We start from the raw sequence: 22469 nt of genomic DNA, 5'->3' as shown, positions 1-22469 counted from the left end.
AGCGGCAGCGGCGGCAGCAGCAGCAACAGCGTCGGCAGCAAAAAGAGCACAGACCCTAAACACTGCTTCTCATTCTCATTCTCATTCTCATTCTCACTCTCATTCTCATTCTCATTCTTCTCTCTCTCTCCCGCTGTCGGGCATCCTTCTGTCGGGGTTCCTTGCCCGGCGTCCCTCTCCTCTCCCCGCCTCCCTCTCCCCTGCCGGGCCGGGCCATGCCCCCGGCCCGCCCCCGGCCCCGGCCGTCCCGCCGCGGTCTCGTCTCCGCTCGGCTCTGGCCGTACTGGCGGTGGCGCTGCTGGGCGGGCATCAGTGCCTGGGGCGGGGGCGGCATCGCCGCCCTTCGGCTCCGCCTGGCCCGAGCCCGGCCCCGGCCCCGAGGCAGGCTCCAGTCCCGACCCCGGCCCCGGCTCCTCCCGGGGCCCGCGGAGGACACACGCGGCGCGGCCGCTCCCGCCGCCTCCGCTGCGGCTTCCCCGGCCCGAGCTCCGCCGCTCGGCAGCGCGGCCTCCGACCCCAAGCCGCCGGGGCCCGGGGCGGGTGGGGATGCCGGGCCCGGGGCGGGTGAGGGGCGCTCGGGGGCCGTTGCTGGCCCCGGGCCGAGCGCTGACAGCCGCGTCCCGCCCGCAGGTGAGGCGCAGGAGGCCCTGCAGGAGCGGTACCGGCTGGGATCGCTGCTGGGGCGTGGCGGCTTCGGCAGCGTCTTCGCGGCCACGCGGCTCTCGGACGGCGCCCCGGTGAGCGGCGGGGCCGGCGGCGGGCGCGGGAGGAGGGGGCGGAGGAGGAGGGAGGAGGAGGAGAAGGTCGGGGCGCGGCGGGACGGGTGGCGAGCTCAGCCCGCTGCTCTCCCTCGCTCGCAGGTGGCCATCAAACGCGTGCCGCGGGATCGCATCCGGCACTGGGGCGAGCTGGTGAGTGAGCGGGGCCAGCGGCAGAAGCCGGGCCGTGCCAGGCGGCGAGGAGCCGGGGCCCGGCAGGGTGGGAGCCGCCGTGAGCCCTGCGGGGAGAGCGGGCGTGGGCTGAGCGGGGCGGGCAGAGCATCCCGGGCTGGCTGAGGGCTCGCAGAGCCCCGGCACGGCCTCGGCCCCACTGACGGCACCGCGCTCCTCCCGCAGCCCGACGGCACCAGCGCCCCGCTGGAGATCGTGCTGCTGGCCAAGGTGTCCCGTGGCTGTGGCGGTGTCATTCAGCTCCTGGAGTGGCTTGAGCTCCCCGACAGCTTCCTGCTGGTGCTGGAGCGTCCGGAGCGGTGCCAGGAACTCTCGGGTTTCCTGGCGGAGCGGGGGTTCCTGCCAGAGGAGGAGGCGCGGGGGCTGTTCCGCCAGGTGCTGGAGGCCGTGCGGCACTGCACCAGCTGCGGGGTCTTGCACCGGGACATCAAGCCCGAGAACATTCTGCTCGACCTGGCCAGTGGGCAGCTGAAACTGATCGACTTTGGCTGTGGCGCCTTCCTCCAAGACACAGCCTACACCCAGTTTGCAGGTGAGCCCTCGCAGGGGATGCTCCTGGGCATCTCGTGGCCCAGCCTGGGTGCAAGCACTGGGGCTTCCCCCTATTGCAGCCGGGATGGGATTGATGCTGGAGCCAAGTTGATTTGGGTGGGGTGCGAGGGGGGGCAGCTCCCAGCCCTGCTGACAGCCTTCAGCACCCACTGTGGCCTGGGCTGGGGCTGGAGCTGGGGCAGCCAGCCCGACACAAACCCCCATGAGGGTAGCAGAGAGGGGGTCTGACCGCGTGCCCCGGATGGTTTGGTGTGCAGGTGAGGAAGGGCTTGGACTGCTCTGCTGTCCTTGTTCACCTTGGCTTATTAACATTTTAGGGGGCCAAGCAGGTGGGGAGGAGAGTGGGTTTTCTCCACTACTGGGTGGGTTTTTCCTTTGTGTGTCATGGTTGGGCCTTCCTAGGGTCTCTTCTGCCCTCTTCCAGCACCAGTGGCTTCTTTTCCAGCCCCAAGTTTGTGCACAAGTCCCAGGTGCTGGCGAGAGGGCAGCGCTCACCCCGTGTGCCTCTGGGGCAGCCCCCATATGCCCAGGGATGCTGGGGCCAGGCTCTGGGAGCAGCAGCATCCCCCTGCTGATCTCTGTCTGTGTTCCACAGGAACCCTGTCCTACAGCCCACCAGAGTGGATCCAGCACCAACGCTACCACGGCGAGGCAGCCACGATCTGGTCCCTGGGCCTCCTGCTGTGTCACCTGGTCATGGGGAAGCACCCATTCAGGAGGGGCCAGGAGATCATCCGGGGGCGGATCTTGTTCCCACGATGGCTCTCTCAAGGTGGATCCTCATCTCTGGGCACGGGGGCAGTACCATTGCTGGGAGACAGCAGCGGGCTCATGGGCATCCCGCTCTGGCAGCTGCTGAGGAGGTGGCACATGTCCTGCTCTCCTGCTCTCCTCCAAACGGAGCATCCATGGGGAAGTTTAGGCCCAGCTCTGGGCACACCCAGCATGGCCTGGGCATGGGAACGGGAGGGCAACTTCTCCAACTGACTGGTGATTTCTGGTTTCTCTCCCCAGAGTGCCAGGATATCATTAAGAGGTGTTTGTCCATGCAGCCCTCGGAGAGGCCATCCTTAGAAGAGCTTTTCTGTCATCCTTGGGTGTAGGGTGTTCCTCTGCCCTAGAAGATGGGAGAGATCCACGTACACAGTTGGATCCAGGGGTCTGGCAGGTACCAGCTCCATGCATCTCTTGGCAATCAGTGGCAAAGCAAACCAGGCTGGTTTTGTCCTGCCTGTAGCTTTGAGCAGGGGTCAGCAGAAGGGAATATGCAGCTCTTGGGCTGGAGCTGAGCTGCAGACCTGGTGTGGCAAGCACTGGTGGCCACCATCCCCCCTGGTTTTGTTTGTCCTGTTCATGGATGGCTGGGGCCCCTGGGCAGAGCCCTGACAGCCTGGTCTGGCCCCAGGGCAGGAGAAGGAGCCCCTGGAGAAGCTGTTCCAGGTGGGGCTGCTGCTGGAGACACCGAGAACAACCTCAAGGATGACAATCTCTTCCTTGGCCTGGCCAGCTGAAGATGATGGACTTGGATTCTGGCACCTTCTTCAAAGCCAGGCTCCAGGCCCAATTTGCAGGTGAATCCACAGGCAGGGGGATGCTCCCTGATCTGGGCATGGCACGGCCTGGCCGGGCACCAAAGGTTCCCCCTTTGCTGGGGCAGATGCAATGAATTCTTCAGTCAGCTGCCCAGCTGCTTTTTGGCTCTGGGCAGCTGCTGAGGGCTGGATGTGCCGTGGCTGGCTGCAGGCTGGGCACATGTGCTGCCCTCCTGCTCTGCTGCCAAAGGCAGCAGGGATGGGCAGCTCTGGGCACAGCTCTGGGCACAGCCAGCATGGCCTGGGCACTGCAGGCCTTGGCACAAGGGCACAGGAGCCCTCAGCTGACGGCCGGTTTCTGCTTTCTCTCCTTGCAGCCAGGCTCTACAGGTGCTGAGGCTGCTCTGGGCTCTGCCAGGGCTCTGCTGGGCTCAGCCCTGGGCACAGCTGGGCTGGCTCTGCCCTCACATTGCTCTGACAGCTTTGCATCAGACGAGCCCGTTGCGAGCACAGCGCCTGAGCTTTCTGCTTTGGCAGGTGAGTGAGACTCTGCTGCAGGCCCAGAGATTGCAGCTGGGGACACACATCCAACTGGCAAGGACCCAAACTCTCCACAGTCCCAGCTGAATGCCTGGATCTGCACAGGGTGTTTTGTGTGTCCCGTTCTTCCTTCTTGATTGGCTGGAATTGTGCAATTGCACTTTCTTCCTCTAGAAGTGCCACGAGTGGGCCAAAGCTGGCGAGTGGGCCGAGCTCCTGAGGCAGTGCAGTCTGGAGCTGGTGGATGGAGAATTGCACTTCTGCACTTCCAAACCAGAGCAAAAAGCCGTAAGTGGGACTTTGTGTCTTTTAAGAAATCCCTGACAGTTTCAAAAGGAATGTGCAGCTCATTCGCAGGGTGAGAAGGAAGGTCATCTTGTAAAGGATTTGGGCTTTGACAGAGTTTCTGTTTCCAGTCCTGCTTGGAGCTGGAGTGGCACAAAGCAATTTCTTCTTCGAGCACAATTTCAAATACCAATGTTGGAAACAAAGCCCAAAATCTTTTAAGAGGCTTTTGAGGTCACAAAGATGGATCCATGCCATCAACACATTTACAATGGAAATACTTGAGTTCTCTTTTTAAAAAGATCATTTACCTCTTAATGCAAAGAATGTAACTTTGCCTTTATGTTTGGTTTTTTTCAATAACTGTATGTAATGTTTTTTCACTAATACTTGGATTTTATTCTTATCTTTTACAAATTTTCAATTATTTTTCCTTTTTCCTTTTTTATCCTTTAAATAGAAAACATGTCCTATCAAAGGAATGTCCTTTGCTCCTGGTTCCTGTGTGGAGCAGCTCCCTTCCTGCTGGCTGAGCTGCTCAGGCAGAGCCCAGCAGCTCCTGACCCTGCAAGGCTGAGGCTTTTCCCCGTTGCTGGGCACAGACTGATGGAGCAGCACTGCTGAACATGGGCACACAGAGGGACCAGCAGCAGCTGCCTTTGGCCACCTGAGGCTCCAAGGCCCAAACTCTGAGCAGCCAGGGCTGGAAGAGACTGGCAGGATCTGATCCCTGACTCTGGGCTGGGGCTGCACAAATGACCCCACAGCAGCAGCAGCAGCAGATGGAGCTGACTTTGAGCACAGCCCCTGCCCCTCTTCCCTCCCGTGTGCAGCGGTGTCACAGCAGCCTGAGGCACCTGGGAGCCCCCAGTGCCAGCAGGGACTGGAGATGGCAGCCCTGGGCTCCTGGAGGCTGTGCAGGGAACAGAGCTGGGCACACCCTGTCCATTGGGGGCTTCCAGATGGAAAAGGCTGCTGTGCCCAGGCAGCTCCAAGGGCACAGAAAGGAGGCTCTGGAGCACTGGATCTGTGCCAGTGCCACAGTCCTGGGCAGCAGCCAGCGAGCCCTGGGGGAACAGAGGGCACAGCAAGAGGGACAGAACCAGGCAAGGGCAGAGACTGGAGAGAGCCAGGCCTGGGAGCAGGAACAGCTGCTCCATTGCACTCTTGGAGAAAGCTCTTGGCTGGTTCAAAGTGCTGAAAGGCGTGAAGGGCAGAGAGGTGGCCACAGCAAACAATGCTCCTGTTTGCACAGCCTCCCCTCTCCGTGTCCCAGAAGGAATTGCATGGACTGTGTTCTTCTCTCCAACTTGTCTCGTTCAGCATGAGCAACTCAGCACCAGGAGCTGAAGGAGCTGAAGCCTCAGGCCACAGGAGCTGGGCAAGAGGGAACTTTTGGAGCAAAGTAATGCTGCTAAAATAGCCCCAGCTCAATGCAGTGGATAGAATCATGGAATCACAGAATCGTTTCTGTTGGAAAAGCCCTCTGAGCTCACCCAGTGCAGCCGCTCACCCAGCAGTGCCAAGCCCAGCACTAAACCACGTCCCTGAAGTGCCAAGGCCTGGACACCAGCCCTGAGTGGGACCTGGACAGTAGGCCCTGAGCCAAAGGTGGCCTCTGGATGAACCTTCCAACCAAAGGTTATCTTTGTATTTGCTCCCTAATGAAATATGCATGGTCATTAGCCCTGTAATAGATGTAGCCACTCATTAGTGAGACATGTATTGACCTTTGTGTATTTAGAAGCCAGACAAGGCCATGAAATCTGACATCTGGCCTTGTTTGGGGCTGAAGGATCAAAGTCACCTCCCTTGGTTTCTCCTTGAGCCCTGGCCAGGCTTTGGGAGGGACCCAAGAGGAGGATGAAAGCAGATGTTGCCACACTAGCAGTGCTGTCAGTTTGTTCATTCAGCACTGTCAGAGCTGGGCCCTCTCCCAGTGGGGTTGGAGCCTCACCTGGGGCTGGAGGCACCTGCAGGAATTCCCAGTGCCCAGGAGTGGCTCTGCAGCCCTTGGCTGTGACAGCTTCCCCAGCTGCTGTGTGGGTCCGGGGGATGGTAAAGGCTGAGGGTAAATGCTGCTGGATCTTTCTTAATCACTGCAGGCAGTCTTTGGTGGGGATGGTTGGGTGCATTACTGAGCTGCTCCTTTTGTGATTCTTTGCTGCTCTGAACTGCAGGAAATGACACTGATTCCTTCAGCTGGAGTCTGTGTCTTTGGTGCTGACCCTGCCCACTGGTAAAACAAAACTGGCACAGTCTGGCCAGATCCCAACAAAATGTCACTTGTTCAATGTAAATGTGAGGAATCAGTGCCATCAGAAATTCCCAGCTGGGAAGCCCTTCCCTGGAATTCCCTGGCTCTGGAGTGGGCTGAGGTCGGAGCCCCATGTGAGCAGTGGGGCAGTCGGGTAAAAGAAGCTGCACCCCTGGATGGCTTCAAATGCATCCAGAAATTTCATATGGAAAAGGAAAAGACCTTGTGGGTTTGGGCTGACAAAGATGAATTTGTTGAGAATACATAGGAAACAGCACCTTCAGAAGGAACAATGATTGTTGGAATGCTCCCACATGGAGCAACAGAAGAAGGTTTTAATCTTGAGCTCAGATGCACTTGTGCAAGTGAAATATCAATATAATAAATAACTATATACATATTTATGGGATAATAAGACCTTTATATTTATATTTATAGATTTATGTAGATATGTCTATATCTATATCTATCTATATTTTCATATCAATATGTACATATAAAATAATAATAATGTGAAATAGTGCTGACAATACTAATATGATATCTTTGGCTGCTCAGGGATGTAACACTAAATACCCTACAGAACAGGATTGGCCAGGACCCTAATGTCAGTGGTCAACTTTGTGAGATTGTATACAATGGAAAAAGGAGGAAGGGAGGAAATTGGTTATTTTTACAGGGTTTGCTGATACTGTGATGCAGAATGCTTTGTCCATTCCTGTGAAAAACACAGTGATTTTGTCTGCAGGGTTTTTCATGTACCAGACTATGCACAAGCTGCAGGATTCCTTGAATGGGTGAAGGGGTTGTTAAAAGAGCAGTTGAAAAAATGAGGAGATGGGAACTTTCCCATGGAGAACCCATCTCCCAGATGTGCTCCATGCCCTTCACAATGGCCCACGGGGGAAATGGAAACCCCCTGGCTGTGCACGGCTGCCCCCAATTTGCAAATCCAGCCATGGGCAGTGAGACTTGGGCTGCCTGGGAAATTGTTCTGGCTGTGATGGCCCCTGGCAGGGCCAGCCCAGAGGCTGCAGGGCTGGGCCTTCATGCATTGGAATTCATTAGGATAAATTCAAAGCAAATGAGAGCTATCAATTCTGAAAGAAGAATTCAGATTCCTCCAGGACACTTTGCTTTAGTAACTGCTCCCTTGGAGCTTGGCCTTGCAAAGTGTTCCTGTCATGGCAGGAGGAATTGATGCAGAATATCAAGGAGAAATTACAGTAATTCTGTAAACAATAATGAACAATATAGGATTATTCAACCCCATGACAGGGTAGCACAATTATCGATTTTGCAATTTTAAGAATGATTGTGAAAAAAGGAGATCCAGCTCCAATCACCACCTTTTGTGGAGATAAAGGGTTTGGATCCAGCAGCCCTAATAATGGAGCCAGAGTGTTGGTCCAGAGGCCAAATGGCCCTCCCGAGGCAGCTGAAGGAGCAGCTCCTGGAAAAGACAACTCTGAGTCCTGAAACCTGGGCAGGAACAATGGGAATGTGTCCCTGCAGCAAAGGATTCTGTGTGAGAACAAGGAGATCTGACAGGATACTGTTTTACACATCCTGCCAGACCAGATCTTCTCTGTTTGCCCCAAGGGCCCCTGTGGAAAATGCTCTGATCCACGGGGCTCCATGTGAAGGCTGCTGTGACACTGAGGGACTTGCACAGGAATTCCATCCAGGAGCCTGGGTGCCCCACAGGGACTGGGACCCAGCCCCTTCCAGCCAGAGGGGAAAGGGCCCCCCAAGCCTTGTTAGCCACAGACAGCATGGGAAAGCTGAACAGCAAAGGGCCTGGGGGCATTATTCTGGAATTAAAAAGGTGCCAGCGCCAGGGACAACAGAATTCTTGTTCCTAATTGGAATGAGATTGAGAAAAAAGAACAAAGAATGGTGTCACTGAAGTACTACTGATGTCTGTAAGGTGTACCTTGATAGTCAGCCAGAATCTTTGTCTGCCACAAACACCTCTGGTGTTTCACCAAGGGATTGGTCATCAAAATGTAATGATGGGTTATGATGGATTGCTGAGCTTCTTTTGTAATTCTTTGCTAATGATGATGTGCTTTGCTGAGCTTATCCTTTTGTAAATCTCTGCAGCTGTGCATGATATAAATGACATAATTCCTTAAGTTGGTGTCTGTGTCTTTGGTAGTGACCTTGCCCACTGGTGAAACAGGGCCCCCTCTTGCCTAAGTGTTCCCTGGGAAGGCAAAAGCCCTCCCTCCAAAATTCCCCCCTTCCTCCCTTTTTTCCCCCCTTCATACCCTGAGCATGATGTGCTCTGGTCTGGGCTATGCCCGGATCAGTTGGGGTCCCCTGTCCTGGCTGTGTCCCCTGCCCAGCTCCCCTGCAGCCCCAGCCCCTCCCCAGCATGGCTGGACAAGGGGCAGGACAGGCCTTGGCTGTGCTGCAGCTCAGCAAGAACAAAACCATCTCTGCGTGCTCAGCCCTGTGCTCAGCACCCGGCCCAGCAGTGTCTCAGTGCCAGGGGCTGTGCCCTCAGTCCCTACCAGGGGTTTCCATGGCAACTGCCAGGCCAGGTGACCCAGGTGTCCCCCCAGTGCCGGTTGCCATGGAAACAGTGCCCAGCCCTGCCCCTTTCTGTCTGGCTGACCTGGCCTTTGGCCCTGGCAGTGCCGTTGGCTGCTGGTTCCTGGTGCCTGAGCGGCCAGTGCGGCACAGGGCAGGTGGCCATGGCACAGCCCCCAGCAAGGGATCCCCTCTGGCTCTGGGCACTGACACCAGCCCTGAGCAAGGGGCCAGGGCAGCTTTCCATGGCCACCAACATCACAACGGCTCCAGGCATTGGCTGCTATGGCACCAAACCAAGGAACGGGTCACCGTGGGCGTTGCCGTGGCACCAACATATGTCACTGAATTGTACCTGGAACAGCCCTGGCACCGCTTTGTCCTGAGGGCTGACATGGCAGATGAGGGCAGCAACAGCTGGTGCTCTGCAAGGGCCCTGGGGCAGACGGGAAGGAGCAGCAGAGCAGGGGCTGATCCATCCCCAGTGCACTGCACAGCCCAGGGCAGCGTCCCAGAGCGTCCTGATGGAGCTGCCAACAACATCCCCCCTCTGCAGCCCTGGCCTCTCCCCCAGCTCACACAGGTGCCCCATCCTTGTAGGCACAGACACGGCAGCACTGGCTCCGCAGCCCCTGTTTGCATTGCACACAGCAGGTGGGAGCACCCCCATGCTGTTGCTGTGGGGACATGAACCTGAGGGGGAGCACAAATGCCATCAGCCCCTGGGGCCAGCAAGGGCTGGGGGACACCAGGGAAACCACTCAGCTTTGTCCTGGCCTCTGCAGTCAGCCAGAAAGTTTGTTCCCATCAGCTGGGAGTTCCCTGTCCCACTGCAGATGCTGTTGGTCAGAGCCAGGGATGCCTGGCAGCCACCCCCAAACTGCCCTGAGCATTTCCTTGGCATCACCTTTGCTTTCTTTACTCTTCCTGATACAAATGTCTTCCCATTGCCCACCCCTGTTCCCTCCCCTGCAAACAGCTCATCCATGCTTGCCCTTTCCTCTCTGGCCCCACTCCCTATTGCAGTTCCTGACTTGGCCCCATGGGTGTTGTTATTATATTTCTAGAGTCCCATACTGTTTCTAAAGTCCCATATTTCTCTAGTCCCATACCTCCTCTCCTCGGCGTTTTCCTATAGCTAAAGACCTACACAGCACAGACTCCTCCTTCTGCAGGTTTTTCCTTCTTAGTCAGGGCACCCACAAGGCTCTCCCTGACTGGCCAACCCACCCCCTTTTATCCCAGTTATCTTCACTAGCCACAGCTGCAGCCCAATGAAGGACATCACAGCTGCAGCCCATCGAGAACAACTGGGACTTACCTGGGCAAGGCCTATATACAGATATTCAAGTACAATACAGATATTTTACTAGGACTCAAAAGCCACCTATACTATACATGGGAACGTCCCTTGGGCAGCAGGATCATCCTGCAAGTGCTGCAGGAATTGTCTGCAGGCTCCTGCAGTGCCTGGTGCTGCTCCCTTGCAGAGGCACCCCAGGCCAGGGGGGCACATCTGGGCTGCTGTGTCTGGCTCTGGGGTTCCCTGTTCTGGGCAATGAGGAGGAGCTGCAGAGGCTCTGCAGGACTGACAGGATGGGCTTTGGGGCTGGCAGGAGAAGCTGAGGGACCTGGGCTGCTGGAGCTTCTGAAGAGGAGGCCCAGGGCTCATCCTGCAACTGCTCCAAGGGTGGCTTCAGAGAATCCCAGAATCAGCAAGGGTGGAACAGGCCATGGAGATCATCAAGTCCACCCTGTGCCCTGACACCACCTTGTCTCCCCTGAGCCTCCTCTTCTCCAGGGTAAACAACCCCAGCTCCCTCAGCCACTCCTCACAGACCTTGTGCTCCAGACCCCTCCCCAGCCTTGTTGCCCTTCTCTGGACACGCTCCAGCCCCTCCATGTCCTTCCTAAATTGGGGGCACCAGAACTGCAAACAGCACTTGAGGTGCTGCCCAAGCAGTGCTGAGCACAGGGGAAGAATCCCTGCCCTGCTCCTGCTGGCCACACCATTCCTGATCCAGGCCAGGAGCCATTGGCCTTCTTGCCCACCTGGGCACACTGCTGCCTCATGTCCAGCCTGCTGTCCATCACCCCTGCAGGTCCCTTTCTGCCTGGCTGCTGTGCAGCCACTCTGTCCCCAGCCTATAGAGCTGCAGGAGTTGTTGTGTCCAACATGCAGGACCCGGCACTTGGACTTGTTCAACCTCACATTGTTGGGTTTGGGTCCTGGATCCAGCCTGTCCGGGTCCCTGTGCAGAGCCCCCCTGCCCTCCAGCAGATCCACACTCACACCCACCTTGGTGTCATCTGCAAATTTGCTGATGCTGGACTCAGTCCCCTCATGCAGATCATCAATGCAGACATTGAAATCCATGCTGGCTGGCTCTGACCCCTCGGCCATCCTGTGGGTGCTCTGTGATGGCACTCAAGGTGATCTGTTCCAACACCTTGCTGGGCACCCAGGTCAGGCTGACAGGCCTGGAGTTCCCCAGATCCTCCTTCCAGCCCTTCTTGGGGATGAGCTCACATTGGCACCTCCAGTCCTCTGGGACCTCCCTGCTGAGCCCGGACTGATGGTAAATGATGGAGAGCAGATTGGGGAGCTCATCCACCAGCTCCCTCATCCCCCTGGGAAGGATCCCATCTGGTCCTAGAGACACCTGTGAGCATCTGAGTGGCTCAGCAGGTCTCCAGCTGCTTCCTCCTGGATTCCAGGGGGGCTGTTCTGCTCTCTGTCCCCATCTACCAGGCCAGGAGAACACTTGTTCTGGTTGGAAACTGTCTTATTTTTTAAATTACTCTTACTTTTGAAAGCAAAGAAAGGTTAAGTACCTCAGTCTTTTCCTCATCTTTGGTAACCATATCCCCCACAATAAGAAATGGAGGTTGTCCTCAACCCTTCTTTTGCCATGAATGCATTTATAAGATATATTTTGTTATCCTTCAAAGAAGTGGCCTGATTAAGTCCTAATTAATCTTTCACCTCTCTAATTTTCTTTCTAAATGACCTAGCGATATTCTTAAAAATTTCCTGAGTTTCCTGCCTGTCCTGTGTTGGCTACATGATGATTGTATCATGTAATTCGTATAATGTAATTTGCTCCCTGCCCAGCCAGGCCCGTCCTTTCTCATGCTAACTCAGTTTTGGGCACAGAGGTAAAGGCTGTTGCTGCTCCTTTGAAATTTCTATCTTGAAGGGTGTCCATCCTTCCTGGAATCCTTTGCTTTTAAGGGCTGTTTCCCTTTAAAAAATCAGTACCTGATTCAGTACTCTCCAAATCTGCATCCTGAATAGGCTGAAGTCTGCTCTTAAAAATCCAATGCAGAAGATTTGATGATGCCCCTCCTTTCACAGAATATATAAAACCTCAATAATTTCATGGTCATTGTGCCCCAAACAGCCTCTGACCACCACATCTCCCACCAGCCCTTCTCTGTTTGTGACCAGCAGGAGACAGAGCTTTCCTTGGCAGTGGGAATTGCAGGAAACCTCCCCAAAGTGAAGCTTGGAGAGTTCAGGCCGGATCTGAGGAGAAAGCAAAGTCCCTCGCAGGGCAGAATGTTGGTGCTGGAGGTGTGGCAGCGTGAGGCTGGGCCATGGCCGGGCTCTGTGTGCCAGGAGCCGGCAGCGCTGGGTGCAGGGAGCCCAGGGAGGGCACAGCAACGCTGGGTGAGAAATGCCGGGGCACAGCGAGATGGGCGAGTGCAGCCAGCCAGGGCAGAGGAGCAGCACGCCCAGGGGGCACAGCCTGCAGGACAGATGGCCAAGGGCTGGCAGGGCTGGCAGGGTCACAGGCACCCAGGCCTTTGTGCCCTGGGCTCGGGCAGCGCCTCTGGAGGCCCCACAGGAGGAACTTTCCTGGCAGGGGCTGCACTTTGCTTCTCCCTCGGCCTCCCTGGGGAGGCTGGCAGGGGCTGCAGGTTTATGACATTTGTCCTTGCTGCCCCTCACATCCCCCTGGCCCACAAACAGCCCCAAGGCAGCTGTGAGGGACAGGCCCTGCTGGCCCAGGCTGGGCTCAGGGCTTGGCCTTTCTGCTTCCCCCAGCCCGCCCAGGCCTTGCTCAGCACTGCAGTTCCCTGCTCAGAGCCTTTGGCTCCCTGCAATCCTTGCCTCAAGGATCTGCTCTCACCAGGCCCTGGGCAGCCTTTGGCACTCCCTGCCCTCACTGGGGCCCAGTGCTGCTCCAAGGGACTTGGAGTTTTGCTGCTGACTCCTTGAGCAGCTTCTTCATCCTTCTCTGAGCGCCTGAGGCTCCTGGACCCAGCCCCAAATCCAATGTGGGGCTGATTAAAATACAGAAAGCCCTCAGGAGCTCTTTGTCACCCTTCCATTGTCTTTGAGTCTCCAGGGCTTGTGCAGTGACTGGAGTCAGTTTGGAGTTGTCTTCAGGAGGGAGATTCCAGAGTGCACATCATGATTTTTGGTTTTTATTCACGAGTATTTTTTTGTTTTCCAGTTATGAGAAGAGGGGATAGAAGCATTCCCCCAAGAGATCTTTATGCTGAATGACTCCTTAGGAGGTCTGGGCACAGAGAAGAATGAGCCCACTGCAGGCTGAGCCTCTTTGGACAAACTGCTCTTCACCCCCAGCCTCACCATGTCTGACATCACCCACCTGGGACTGACATTCCAAAACATATAAAAATTTAAGCAGTTTTCCTTAAAAATATAAATTATTAATAAAAAAATAATAAACATATTATTCTAATTAATATAATATCCTGCACTTTTTAATAATTTTTTAAATCTATACATTTTTAGCAACCAAGTAAATAATTTATCTCTCTGATTGTCTGACCTGGATCTTTTCCCTTTCCTGACACCATCAGGTCATCAACATACTGCAGGATCTGCACTTCATCTTCAGGGACAAATTGTTCCAACAAATTCTCTAAAGCTTGTTCAAAGAGGTTGGGGGAATCCGTGAACCCTTGTGGCAATCAGGTCCACCTTAGCTGTTGTCTCCTTTTTGTACTCGGGTCCTCCCATTCAAAGGCAAAACAATCTCTACATTCCCTTGCTAGAGGATACGCCCAGAAAGCGTCCTTCAAATCTATAACACTATAAATCTATAATCAGGTCAGACAAACTAGCATTAAGCTTTTGAATTTTCTAGGGGAGAAAGGATTAAAAGTTTCCCAAGAAAAACTACAATTTGTGTCGGAGAATGACTTAAAGAAAAGGCCATGAGACATAAAATTGAGAGAAAAGTATAAGGGAAAAGTAAGGCCGTTTCTAACAGTTCTCAGCCTTCTGACTTGTATAAACAATTAGACTCTCTCAGGCATCATTCTATAAACAATAAAGTTCTCAGCTTGTCTTCCCATGGCAAGCAGAACACCGTCCTTGGGAAGGCCTGTTATCCTGAGAACAGATGTAGAGGTTTTGGGAACACTAGTTTCTGTTTTAGTTTCTGGTTTCTGTTTTGGTTTCTGTTTTTAATAAACAATTGTAGGTATTCTAAAACAAAGGGAGTGGTTAGAAGTTTCTCTGTTAGCCTATCATGACACTGGATTACAGAATATTCATGGCGTTCGTTAGCACTGTTATTTAAGGTGATTGATTGATCAATAAAGTTGGACTTCGATGCATTACCAGGATGGTCGATTCTCCCCTTCACTTCAATAAATGGTGACCTCCGACCGTGATAGCGAACACCACGGGGAAGCGAACGCCACGCGAAGTGAAGACAGGTTCGGGTTCCGTAAGATCGAAACTGCAGCCGGAACGGCGAAGAAGCGCGGAGACAAAGCGGAGGGTAACCCGCCGGCCCGCGCCGCGCTGCGAGCGACTATACAGATAGGCTCGTCCGAGACATGCGGCCGCGACCTTGATTTGAAGAGCTGCAACGTGCGCACATAGGTATGGAAAGGCAAGCCGCATATGAACTTTTTATTACCCTTTTGCAAAAACGGCAAATTAAGGGACTAGATTTACAGAAAGAATTACCAGGCCTTTTAGTTTATGGCCTAGAAAGGGGGATCTTTATAAATCCTCACACAGTTCACGAATTGTTGGAGTGGCGTAGATTTGGTGATTTATTGTGGCAGGCTACGTTAGATGATGATAAAACTGCTAAGAAGTGGGGTAAATTATGGCGGGTCGTTAACACCGAACTGTTGCGGATTCAAGCTGAAAAAAGGGCTGCTCACCAGGCTACTGCCGCTTACGATCGTAACAAAGAATGCGATCAAGATAGGGAATTTGATAAGAACGCGGGAATTCCTCTTGGTCCCGCGACGCGGACAGTTTTATTACCTGCTTCACCGCCTCCCTCGGAAAGCCAGGCTATGAGTCACACTATGAGCCAGGCGCAGTCCGCCTCGCTGCCCGCCGCGCAGCCCCCCCTAACGAGCCAAGCTCCGCGGGGTGCCCTGTTGTCTGCTTTGCCGCAGGCTACACAGAGCACCTCTGACTCTCCCGTACCTGCTGCGTCTCAGCAGCTGGGGCCAGATACGTGTACTCCGTTCCCGACAAGCAATCAGCCGGTCCCTGGGTCGGAAATCGGCTTGGCGGCGGCGATTGCGAGGGAAAGACGGGACGCGTGGGCTGCCTTGGCCAAAGATGCAATTGACAAGGGAGATCAAGAGCTGATAAGTTCGGCTCGAGAATTGGCTTGTCCGGGTGTCTTTAACCCCCAGCCTGGAGGAGGTTTTCAAGCCACAATTAGCGCTCTTGACTGGAAGCTGTTATCTCAGTTGCGAGCTACTGTTAGTCAGTTTGGCTTTAAAAGTGAACCAGCTAAGCAAATGCTCGATTATATTTTTGACACCAGTATCCTTCTTGTTAATGATTGTCGTGAGATAGTTAAATTAATTTTTACTCAACATCAACAATTGCTGTTTAACGCCCACTGGCAAGCTTTAGCTAATGAATGTGTGGCAGTTCAAAGACAGCCGGGGGATCCCTTGCATGGTATCACTATTAATGAGCTTATGGGGCTGGGGCCTTTTCTTCGTACTGATGCACAAGTTTTAATAGGTCCAGAAAAGTGCCGGGAGGCAATGCCGTTAGTCAGACTCGCGATAGATAAGGTAAAGGAACCAGGAGGGGTATCAGTGTATATGGGAATTAAGCAAGGCAAAGATGAGACCTTTGGCGCTTTTGTTGATAGAGCTGCGGCTGCAATTGAGAGAGCCGGAGTAGCAGAATTTATGCGCGAGGCTCTCCTTAAACAGTGTTGTATTCAAAACTGTAACTCTGCTACTAGAAATATACTTAACACCTTAGGTGCAAATTGGACTATCGAGGAAGCATTAGAGAGGATGGCGCTCATTCCTACTGGCCAGCAGGCTTTTGTGGTAGATGCACTTAAACAGATAGGAATAGGTTTGCAAGAACAGGCAAGGTCCTCTCAGAGTCAGGTGTTAGCCGCTTTTGCACCTCTTCAAACGTCCGCTGCGTTTGCAACATCAAATAAAGAGGGCCGCACGAAATGCTGCGAAGGCACGGGCCGCTTGCGCCGGGAATGCCAAGCACCGAAGAAGCCGCCGCCGCAGGAGCCGAGCCGCGCCGCCCCGAGAGTGGAGCCGCCGCCGCAGAAACCAAGCCGCGCCGCGCCGGAAGTGAACAAAGAGCGCCGCGGGGGGAGCGACCGGAGCCGCATCGCCCTCATGTGTGAACTGGGGGCCAGATGTCCACGGGCGGCCAGTTGCTGCTTGGGAACAGTGACTGGACATCAGAGAGCAGGTGATGGAGGAGCAATCATGCTGTGCATTGATAGTTTTCGTCCTGCTGTTTAGATCGACCGACATCTTTTCTGGGCTCTGATGAGTGTCCAGTGCCATCCATTTTCAGGGCTAGTTACACACTCCTTAGCGGATTCCGACTTCAGAGTGCTTTTTCGAGCGGGAGCGTTTCTCCCTCTGCCCCGTAGCCGGCAAAAGCTACAGTTTAAGATCTAACAGCCGTAATAACTGTGACTCTTGTCAACAAAAGAAAAGATTCCTATTGCAATTAAAAGATTAGTGAAACTAAACAAACAACACCAAGGACTATTGCTGTCAGGATGTTTTTCACCTAAGTTAGTAAAGATCTTTTGTTCTCCCCAGCACAGACTGTAAAGCAGAAATCAGCGTAAAGGCCGATTTGGCTCGGCATTGGTTATGCTGTCTTGGAAACACCTGTATTACCAGAGACTTTGAACATCAGAAGCCCGGATGGCTGGGTCGGTGGAACATTAGACTTTAAAGCTGTGTTTTGAAAAATTTAAAAATGTTAAGATGTGTTGGATTGATTGTATGAGTGAGATGTTGTGAGTGTGTTTTTGGTATAAATGCTGCAGCAAAAAACGTGAGAAAGGTTGTTTTGGTTGAGTGTTTTGGAATCGGGCCCGTGAGTGAGTTATAGTGAATGCCATATATTATTTCTATGGTAAGTTTTATCTGTTATTAAGTAGTTTAAGTTGGGTTATCAATTAAGTGCCATTAAATGTTAAGGTTAAGTTTGTTGAGCTTGTTTTCGGTTGGGTTCGAGGTCTTTTAAGTTTAAATTATATATAGGTTTGAGTTGTGTGGGATTTGAAGAAAATTAATTTTTGCTAAGTATTATTAAGTAAGTTAAGTTAGATTCTGTTAAGTTTGAATTAGATTTAAGTGATTTTACATGATTTGCAAATAAGTCTGTTAAGTTAAATATTTTAAGTGCTTTAAATGCATACTACTTTTAAACCACTCCAAATTAACAAAGGACTGAGAATCACCCAGTTGATGCCATTTGAGCCAAATGACTAAAGGATTACAAACTGAAAACTGACTTTGAACATTTCTGGGAAGCTCATGAAAAAAGGTGGATGTGATAACTTCAAGGACAGAAAGAATCATTTTCAGGCTTTTTCACCTTCTCTCCAGGTTCGCATGAATGAAAACAGTTAACAGCTTTCTTTTCTTAGTCCAATTACCACCTGTTGTGCAATGCCTGATAAGGCCTTAACACGCCTTGCTGGACGACCAGAGAACTGATTGACATTATTGAATCATTATCATCTTTACATATACGAGGACTGGCAAAAGAGGACTGTTTTGAATATCACAGCCTAAATTGTGCTGCTTGGGTTGCACTGTTTTGTGGGAGTTGTGATCAGTTGTTACTTTTTCATTTATGGTGCCACACCTGTAATTATAGGCACATCTGGGAACATAATTGGGAGCAGGCACTACGGAATTAGACAAGGCTAAACACTGCTTCAGCTTCAGACCTTTATAAATCTCATGAGCAAAAATCTTAGCTTATTATCGATGGGAGGTACAGTGTATTTTGAAAAAGGTTAAAGATCAAAGTGCTTCATATATAGCCTCAATAAGGTGTAGAAAACTGGTGCCTTTAACACAACATTCTGTTGTAGGCCCTATAAGAAGAGATCCCAATCAAGCATTAGATAATTGCAGTTCAGCTTTGATTACTCTAATTTCCAAAGGATGAGTCAGCATAAACAGACATGGGCTACTCTGGATTCATCTCTAAACCTGGAAATAGTGTCCAAACAGCTTTATAACCAGTGTAAAGGCTCTACTATTATGACACCTAGGAAATTACCCACAGGGATATTTTTGGTTTGTGGGGATAGAGCCTGGAATGGAATACCAGCCCAGGCGCAGGGTGGATCTTGTTATTTAAGCAAGTCATCATTTTTCCACCTCTGAGCACTGGTTCTGATCCTTCTCCACAGGATCACATTTCTGACACTGAGTGTCCTGTTTATCCTCAGGCCTTTGGTGCAGCTGAGCCCTGGCAGAGTGGGGTCTGCACTTCTCTTGACATCTGGTAATGCCTCCTCCACAAGAGTTTCTGTGAGGAAAAACGTCACCATTATCTTACCTTGTTGCATTCAAAAAATAGTCGGTAAGATAATAGAAAAAACCTGCAAACTAACCTCCTTTCTTAAAAAGAAAAAACGGGGGAAATGTCGGAGAATGACTTAAAGAAAAGGCCATGAGACATAAAATTGAGAGAAAAGTATAAGGGAAAAGTAAGGCCGTTTCTAACAGTTCTCAGCCTTCTGACTTGTATAAACAATTAGACTCTCTCAGGCATCATTCTATAAACAATAAAGTTCTCAGCTTGTCTTCCCATGGCAAGCAGAACACCGTCCTTGGGAAGGCCTGTTATCCTGAGAACAGATGTAGAGGTTTTGGGAACACTAGTTTCTGTTTTAGTTTCTGGTTTCTGTTTTGGTTTCTGTTTTTAATAAACAATTGTAGGTATTCTAAAACAAAGGGAGTGGTTAGAAGTTTCTCTGTTAGCCTATCATGACACTGGATTACAGAATATTCATGGCGTTCGTTAGCACTGTTATTTAAGGTGATTGATTGATCAATAAAGTTGGACTTCGATGCATTACCAGGATGGTCGATTCTCCCCTTCACTTCAATAAATTTGTGCAATCAAAAGTAACATACCTGGGGCACATAATAGGAGGGGAGTATAAGAAGTTAAGCCATGACAGAATTTCAGACATTTTAGCTCTCCCGGCCCCAAAAACAAAAAGAGATGTGAAAAAACTCCTGGGCCTGTTTGGATATTGCAAGTTATGGTTAGATCAATACACACAGAGTGTAAAATTTTTATACAATATATTAGTAGCTCCAGATCCCCTGATTTGGACAGCTGAAGATGACCGACAGTTGGAGAACCTAAAAGGCAAATTGCCTTCTGCCCCGGTCCTAAGCTTACCAGACCTCAGGAAGGGCTTTGACCTGTTTGCGAGTGCGGAAGGGGGTATAGCCTATGGTGTACTAACTCAAGAGTGGGGAGGTTGCAGAAAACCCATGGCTTACATCTCCAAATTGTTAGATCCAGTGGCTAGAGGCTGGCCAGTGTGTACACAAGCAGTAGCAGCAACTGCAATCCTGATAGAGGAGACTCAAAAATGGACCTTACAAGGAAAAGTTGAAGTACATACTCCTCATGACCTTAAGGCGGTACCGAGACAGAAGGCTCAGCAGTGGCTAACTGATGCCAGAATATTAAAGTATGAGATAATACTAATGAACACAGAGGACTTAGAATTTATGACTTCCAATGCCCTCAATCCAGCACAATTCCTAATGGGAGAGCCTATAGAGAATTTAGAACATGATTGCCTTGAATTGGTTAACCTCCAAACAAAAGTAAGAGAAGATTTAGAAGATCAGCCTCTAGCAACTGGAAGAATCTTATTCATAGATGGCTCTTTGAGGGTAGTAGATGGAAAAAGGGCTTCAAGTTATGCTATTACAGATGGAGAAACATTGCAAATTGATGAAAAAGGGAAACTACCCCCAAATTGGTCAGCTCAAAGCTGTGAAATATATGCCCTGAAGAGGGGACTGGACTTACTGGAGGGGGACCGGGGAACCATTTATGCACACTCCCAATATGCATATGGGATAGTTCACACAGTTGGGAAATATGGGAGGAATGTGGATATTTAAGTTCAAAAGGAAAAAGCTTAGCCCATGAGAACTTAGAGCAGTGTTAGAAGCTCTACAGAAACCTACAGAAATAGCAGTGGTCCATATAAAGGGGCATCAAAGAGGAGACAGTCTTGAAGTTAGAGGAAACCAACTGGCTGATCAGATAGCAAAAGAAGCAGCTTTAGAACCAGGGGATCCAGTAAAAAATGTTAAAGCAGGAACAACACCTGAAGAAGGAGAAAGAAGAGAAGAACCTGTATTTAGTGAAAAAGAATTGGAGGCTATAAAATATTTAAAGTTACTCCAAGGGCAACGAGGGGAATGGTTAACGTCAGATGGACGGGTGTTTTTGAATAAAGCACTGGCTCGGACAGTGCTAACAGAATTAGATAAATTAACTAATTGGGGAGTTCAAGGACTATGTGATCATTTCTTAAGAAATAACCTATGCATAGGTGTATATGGCCTAGCCAAAGCAATTACAAGAGGGTGTGTCATTTGTCAAAAAGGGAACCAGAAAGTCATGAGAAAAGTAGCACCTGGAGGGAGAGAATTAGCTTTAAGACTTTTCCAAAGCATACAGATAGATTTCACAGAGATGGCCCCAGTGCAAGGATACAAATATTTACTGGCTATAGTAGATCATCTCACCCATTGGGTAGAAGCCTTCCCAACCAGAAGGGAAACAACTCAAGTTGTAGCAAAAGTAATCCTAGACAACATTATCCCCAGATATGGAATGGTGAACACAATAGACTCAGACCGAGGTCCACATTTTGTGTCCCAAACATTGCAAAATATAATTGGAGCTTTAGGAATAAAATGGAAATTACAAACTCCGTGGCACCCCCAGAGTTCTGGGAGGGTGGAGCGGATGAACAAAACTCTCAAAAATGTATTATTTAAATTGATTGAAGAAATAAAAATGAATTGGCGAAAGTGTTTGCCCCTAGCGCTTTTGCGCATCAGAACAAGACCTCGGTCTGACATAAGAATTTCACCTTATGAAATGATGTTTGGGCTGCCATTCTTGTTAACACCCCATAGCACAGGAGACTATCTGGAAGGGGAAGAGGCTACCAGAAAGTATTTAGAGATAATTGGAAGAACTCTGGAAGGACTTAGAAAAAGAGGATACCTCCCCCAAACTTCCCCTCTTGACACGAAAGTTGAAGACATAACTTAGCCCAGGAGACTGGGTTTTGATAAAATCATGGAATACAGGACCATTAATGCCTAAATTTGAAGGCCCCTTTCAGGTACTCCTCATCACTAATTCGGCTGTGCGGACCAGACAAAAAGGTTGGACTCACATTACAAGAATAAAAGGGCCAGTCTCATCCCCAGGTATAGGACCAGATCTGACATCAGCTTCTCTCTCTGGCATTGGACCAGATTCTGCATCACTCTCATCTCCGGGCACTGGACAGGATTCAACCACATCACAAGTTAATTCATCCGAGTATACTGCGATAAAAAGACCAAAAGATTTAAAGTTGACTCTCAGAAGGAGGAGTCAAAAAGACTGAACTGTATAGAAAAATAATTGGTATTAGAGCCCTAACATAGCTTAAAATGTTTCTAGACAGTTCTGTGTGTAAAATAAGTTTGTAAAAAGTTTAAGACTGTAAATAAGTCATTCTAGTTAAGTTCCCCAATTTGGCTCTAAAGACTCCAGGTTAATCCCCTACAGAGCACTCCACTAAGAGAAACCAAAATTGGTAGAGAAAAGACCAAGAGAAGTTTAACCAGAGAAGCGGGTAGAAGAGACTCTAAAGAGCTTGGAAGCTTCTTCTCAGTAAAATTCCCCAAGAGGCAAGGCCGGGTGGGCAGGCTCTGCAAGATGACCCATACAGGACTCTTGGGAAGGGTAGTAATGATGACTCTGATTGCTGGTGGTGCTCTGGGGAGCCCAGGAGAGCCGGGCAGTGAGTGCTACCAACCCCTCTATGAGGAGGAAGAAGTGAGCTCCTTGTCTGGAGTCCTCATCAATTCTAACCCTACTTGCGTTAACCTCTCCCAATTGGTCCTTTATCAGAAAAATAAGACAATGCATTAGATGGCCCAGAATACTGCCACTTTTAGGCAGCCACTCCTGGGAGAGTGCCCTATAGGAGAAGCCTGGTTGTGCTTTGAGTGGGATGCTGCTGAAACAAGCTCAGTAGATCTAGTAAAAAGAAAAGAAATTGTAAAAACAGTAAGAAAGATGGTTTGTAACAAGTATTTAGCAGTAAAATATTCAGCTACCCAGGGGATCCCAAGAGATCCAAACAAATTAGAGTCTGTTGAAAAAAAGAAAGAACAAGTGTACCCACTATGAAGTATATGAATGTTATGAGTGTACTGAAAAAGAGATAAACTCGTTTGGAAAATGAAAGAACTGTGTAAATATTGGAAATGCCCAACAGAAACTGA

At 50.8% G+C, this 22469-nt stretch overlaps 1 protein-coding gene and 1 pseudogene across 1 annotated transcript in view; one reads left to right on the top strand and one right to left on the bottom strand.

Annotated features, from left to right (window-relative positions):
* Positions 1 to 2605, top strand: part of LOC128943446 (serine/threonine-protein kinase pim-1-like) — a 79312-nt gene extending 76707 nt beyond the window's left edge. The window contains exons 2-6 of the mRNA XM_054286388.1: positions 636 to 737; positions 861 to 911; positions 1116 to 1482; positions 2098 to 2274; positions 2517 to 2605. Coding sequence (XP_054142363.1) covers positions 636 to 737; positions 861 to 911; positions 1116 to 1482; positions 2098 to 2274; positions 2517 to 2605 — 786 coding nt within the window. The remainder of the gene's footprint in view (positions 1 to 635; positions 738 to 860; positions 912 to 1115; positions 1483 to 2097; positions 2275 to 2516) is intronic.
* Positions 1 to 22469, bottom strand: part of LOC128943501 (serine/threonine-protein kinase pim-1-like) — a 242976-nt pseudogene that overhangs the window by 79671 nt on the left and 140836 nt on the right.

Source organism: Melozone crissalis, unplaced genomic scaffold (assembly GCF_028551555.1).
Source record: "Melozone crissalis strain CALT ecotype California unplaced genomic scaffold, PUWL_Pcris_2 ptg000046l_1, whole genome shotgun sequence".
NCBI lineage: Eukaryota > Metazoa > Chordata > Aves > Passeriformes > Passerellidae > Melozone > Melozone crissalis.
Note: the sequence above shows the minus strand (reverse complement) of the source record. Positions and strands in the feature narration are given on the sequence as shown.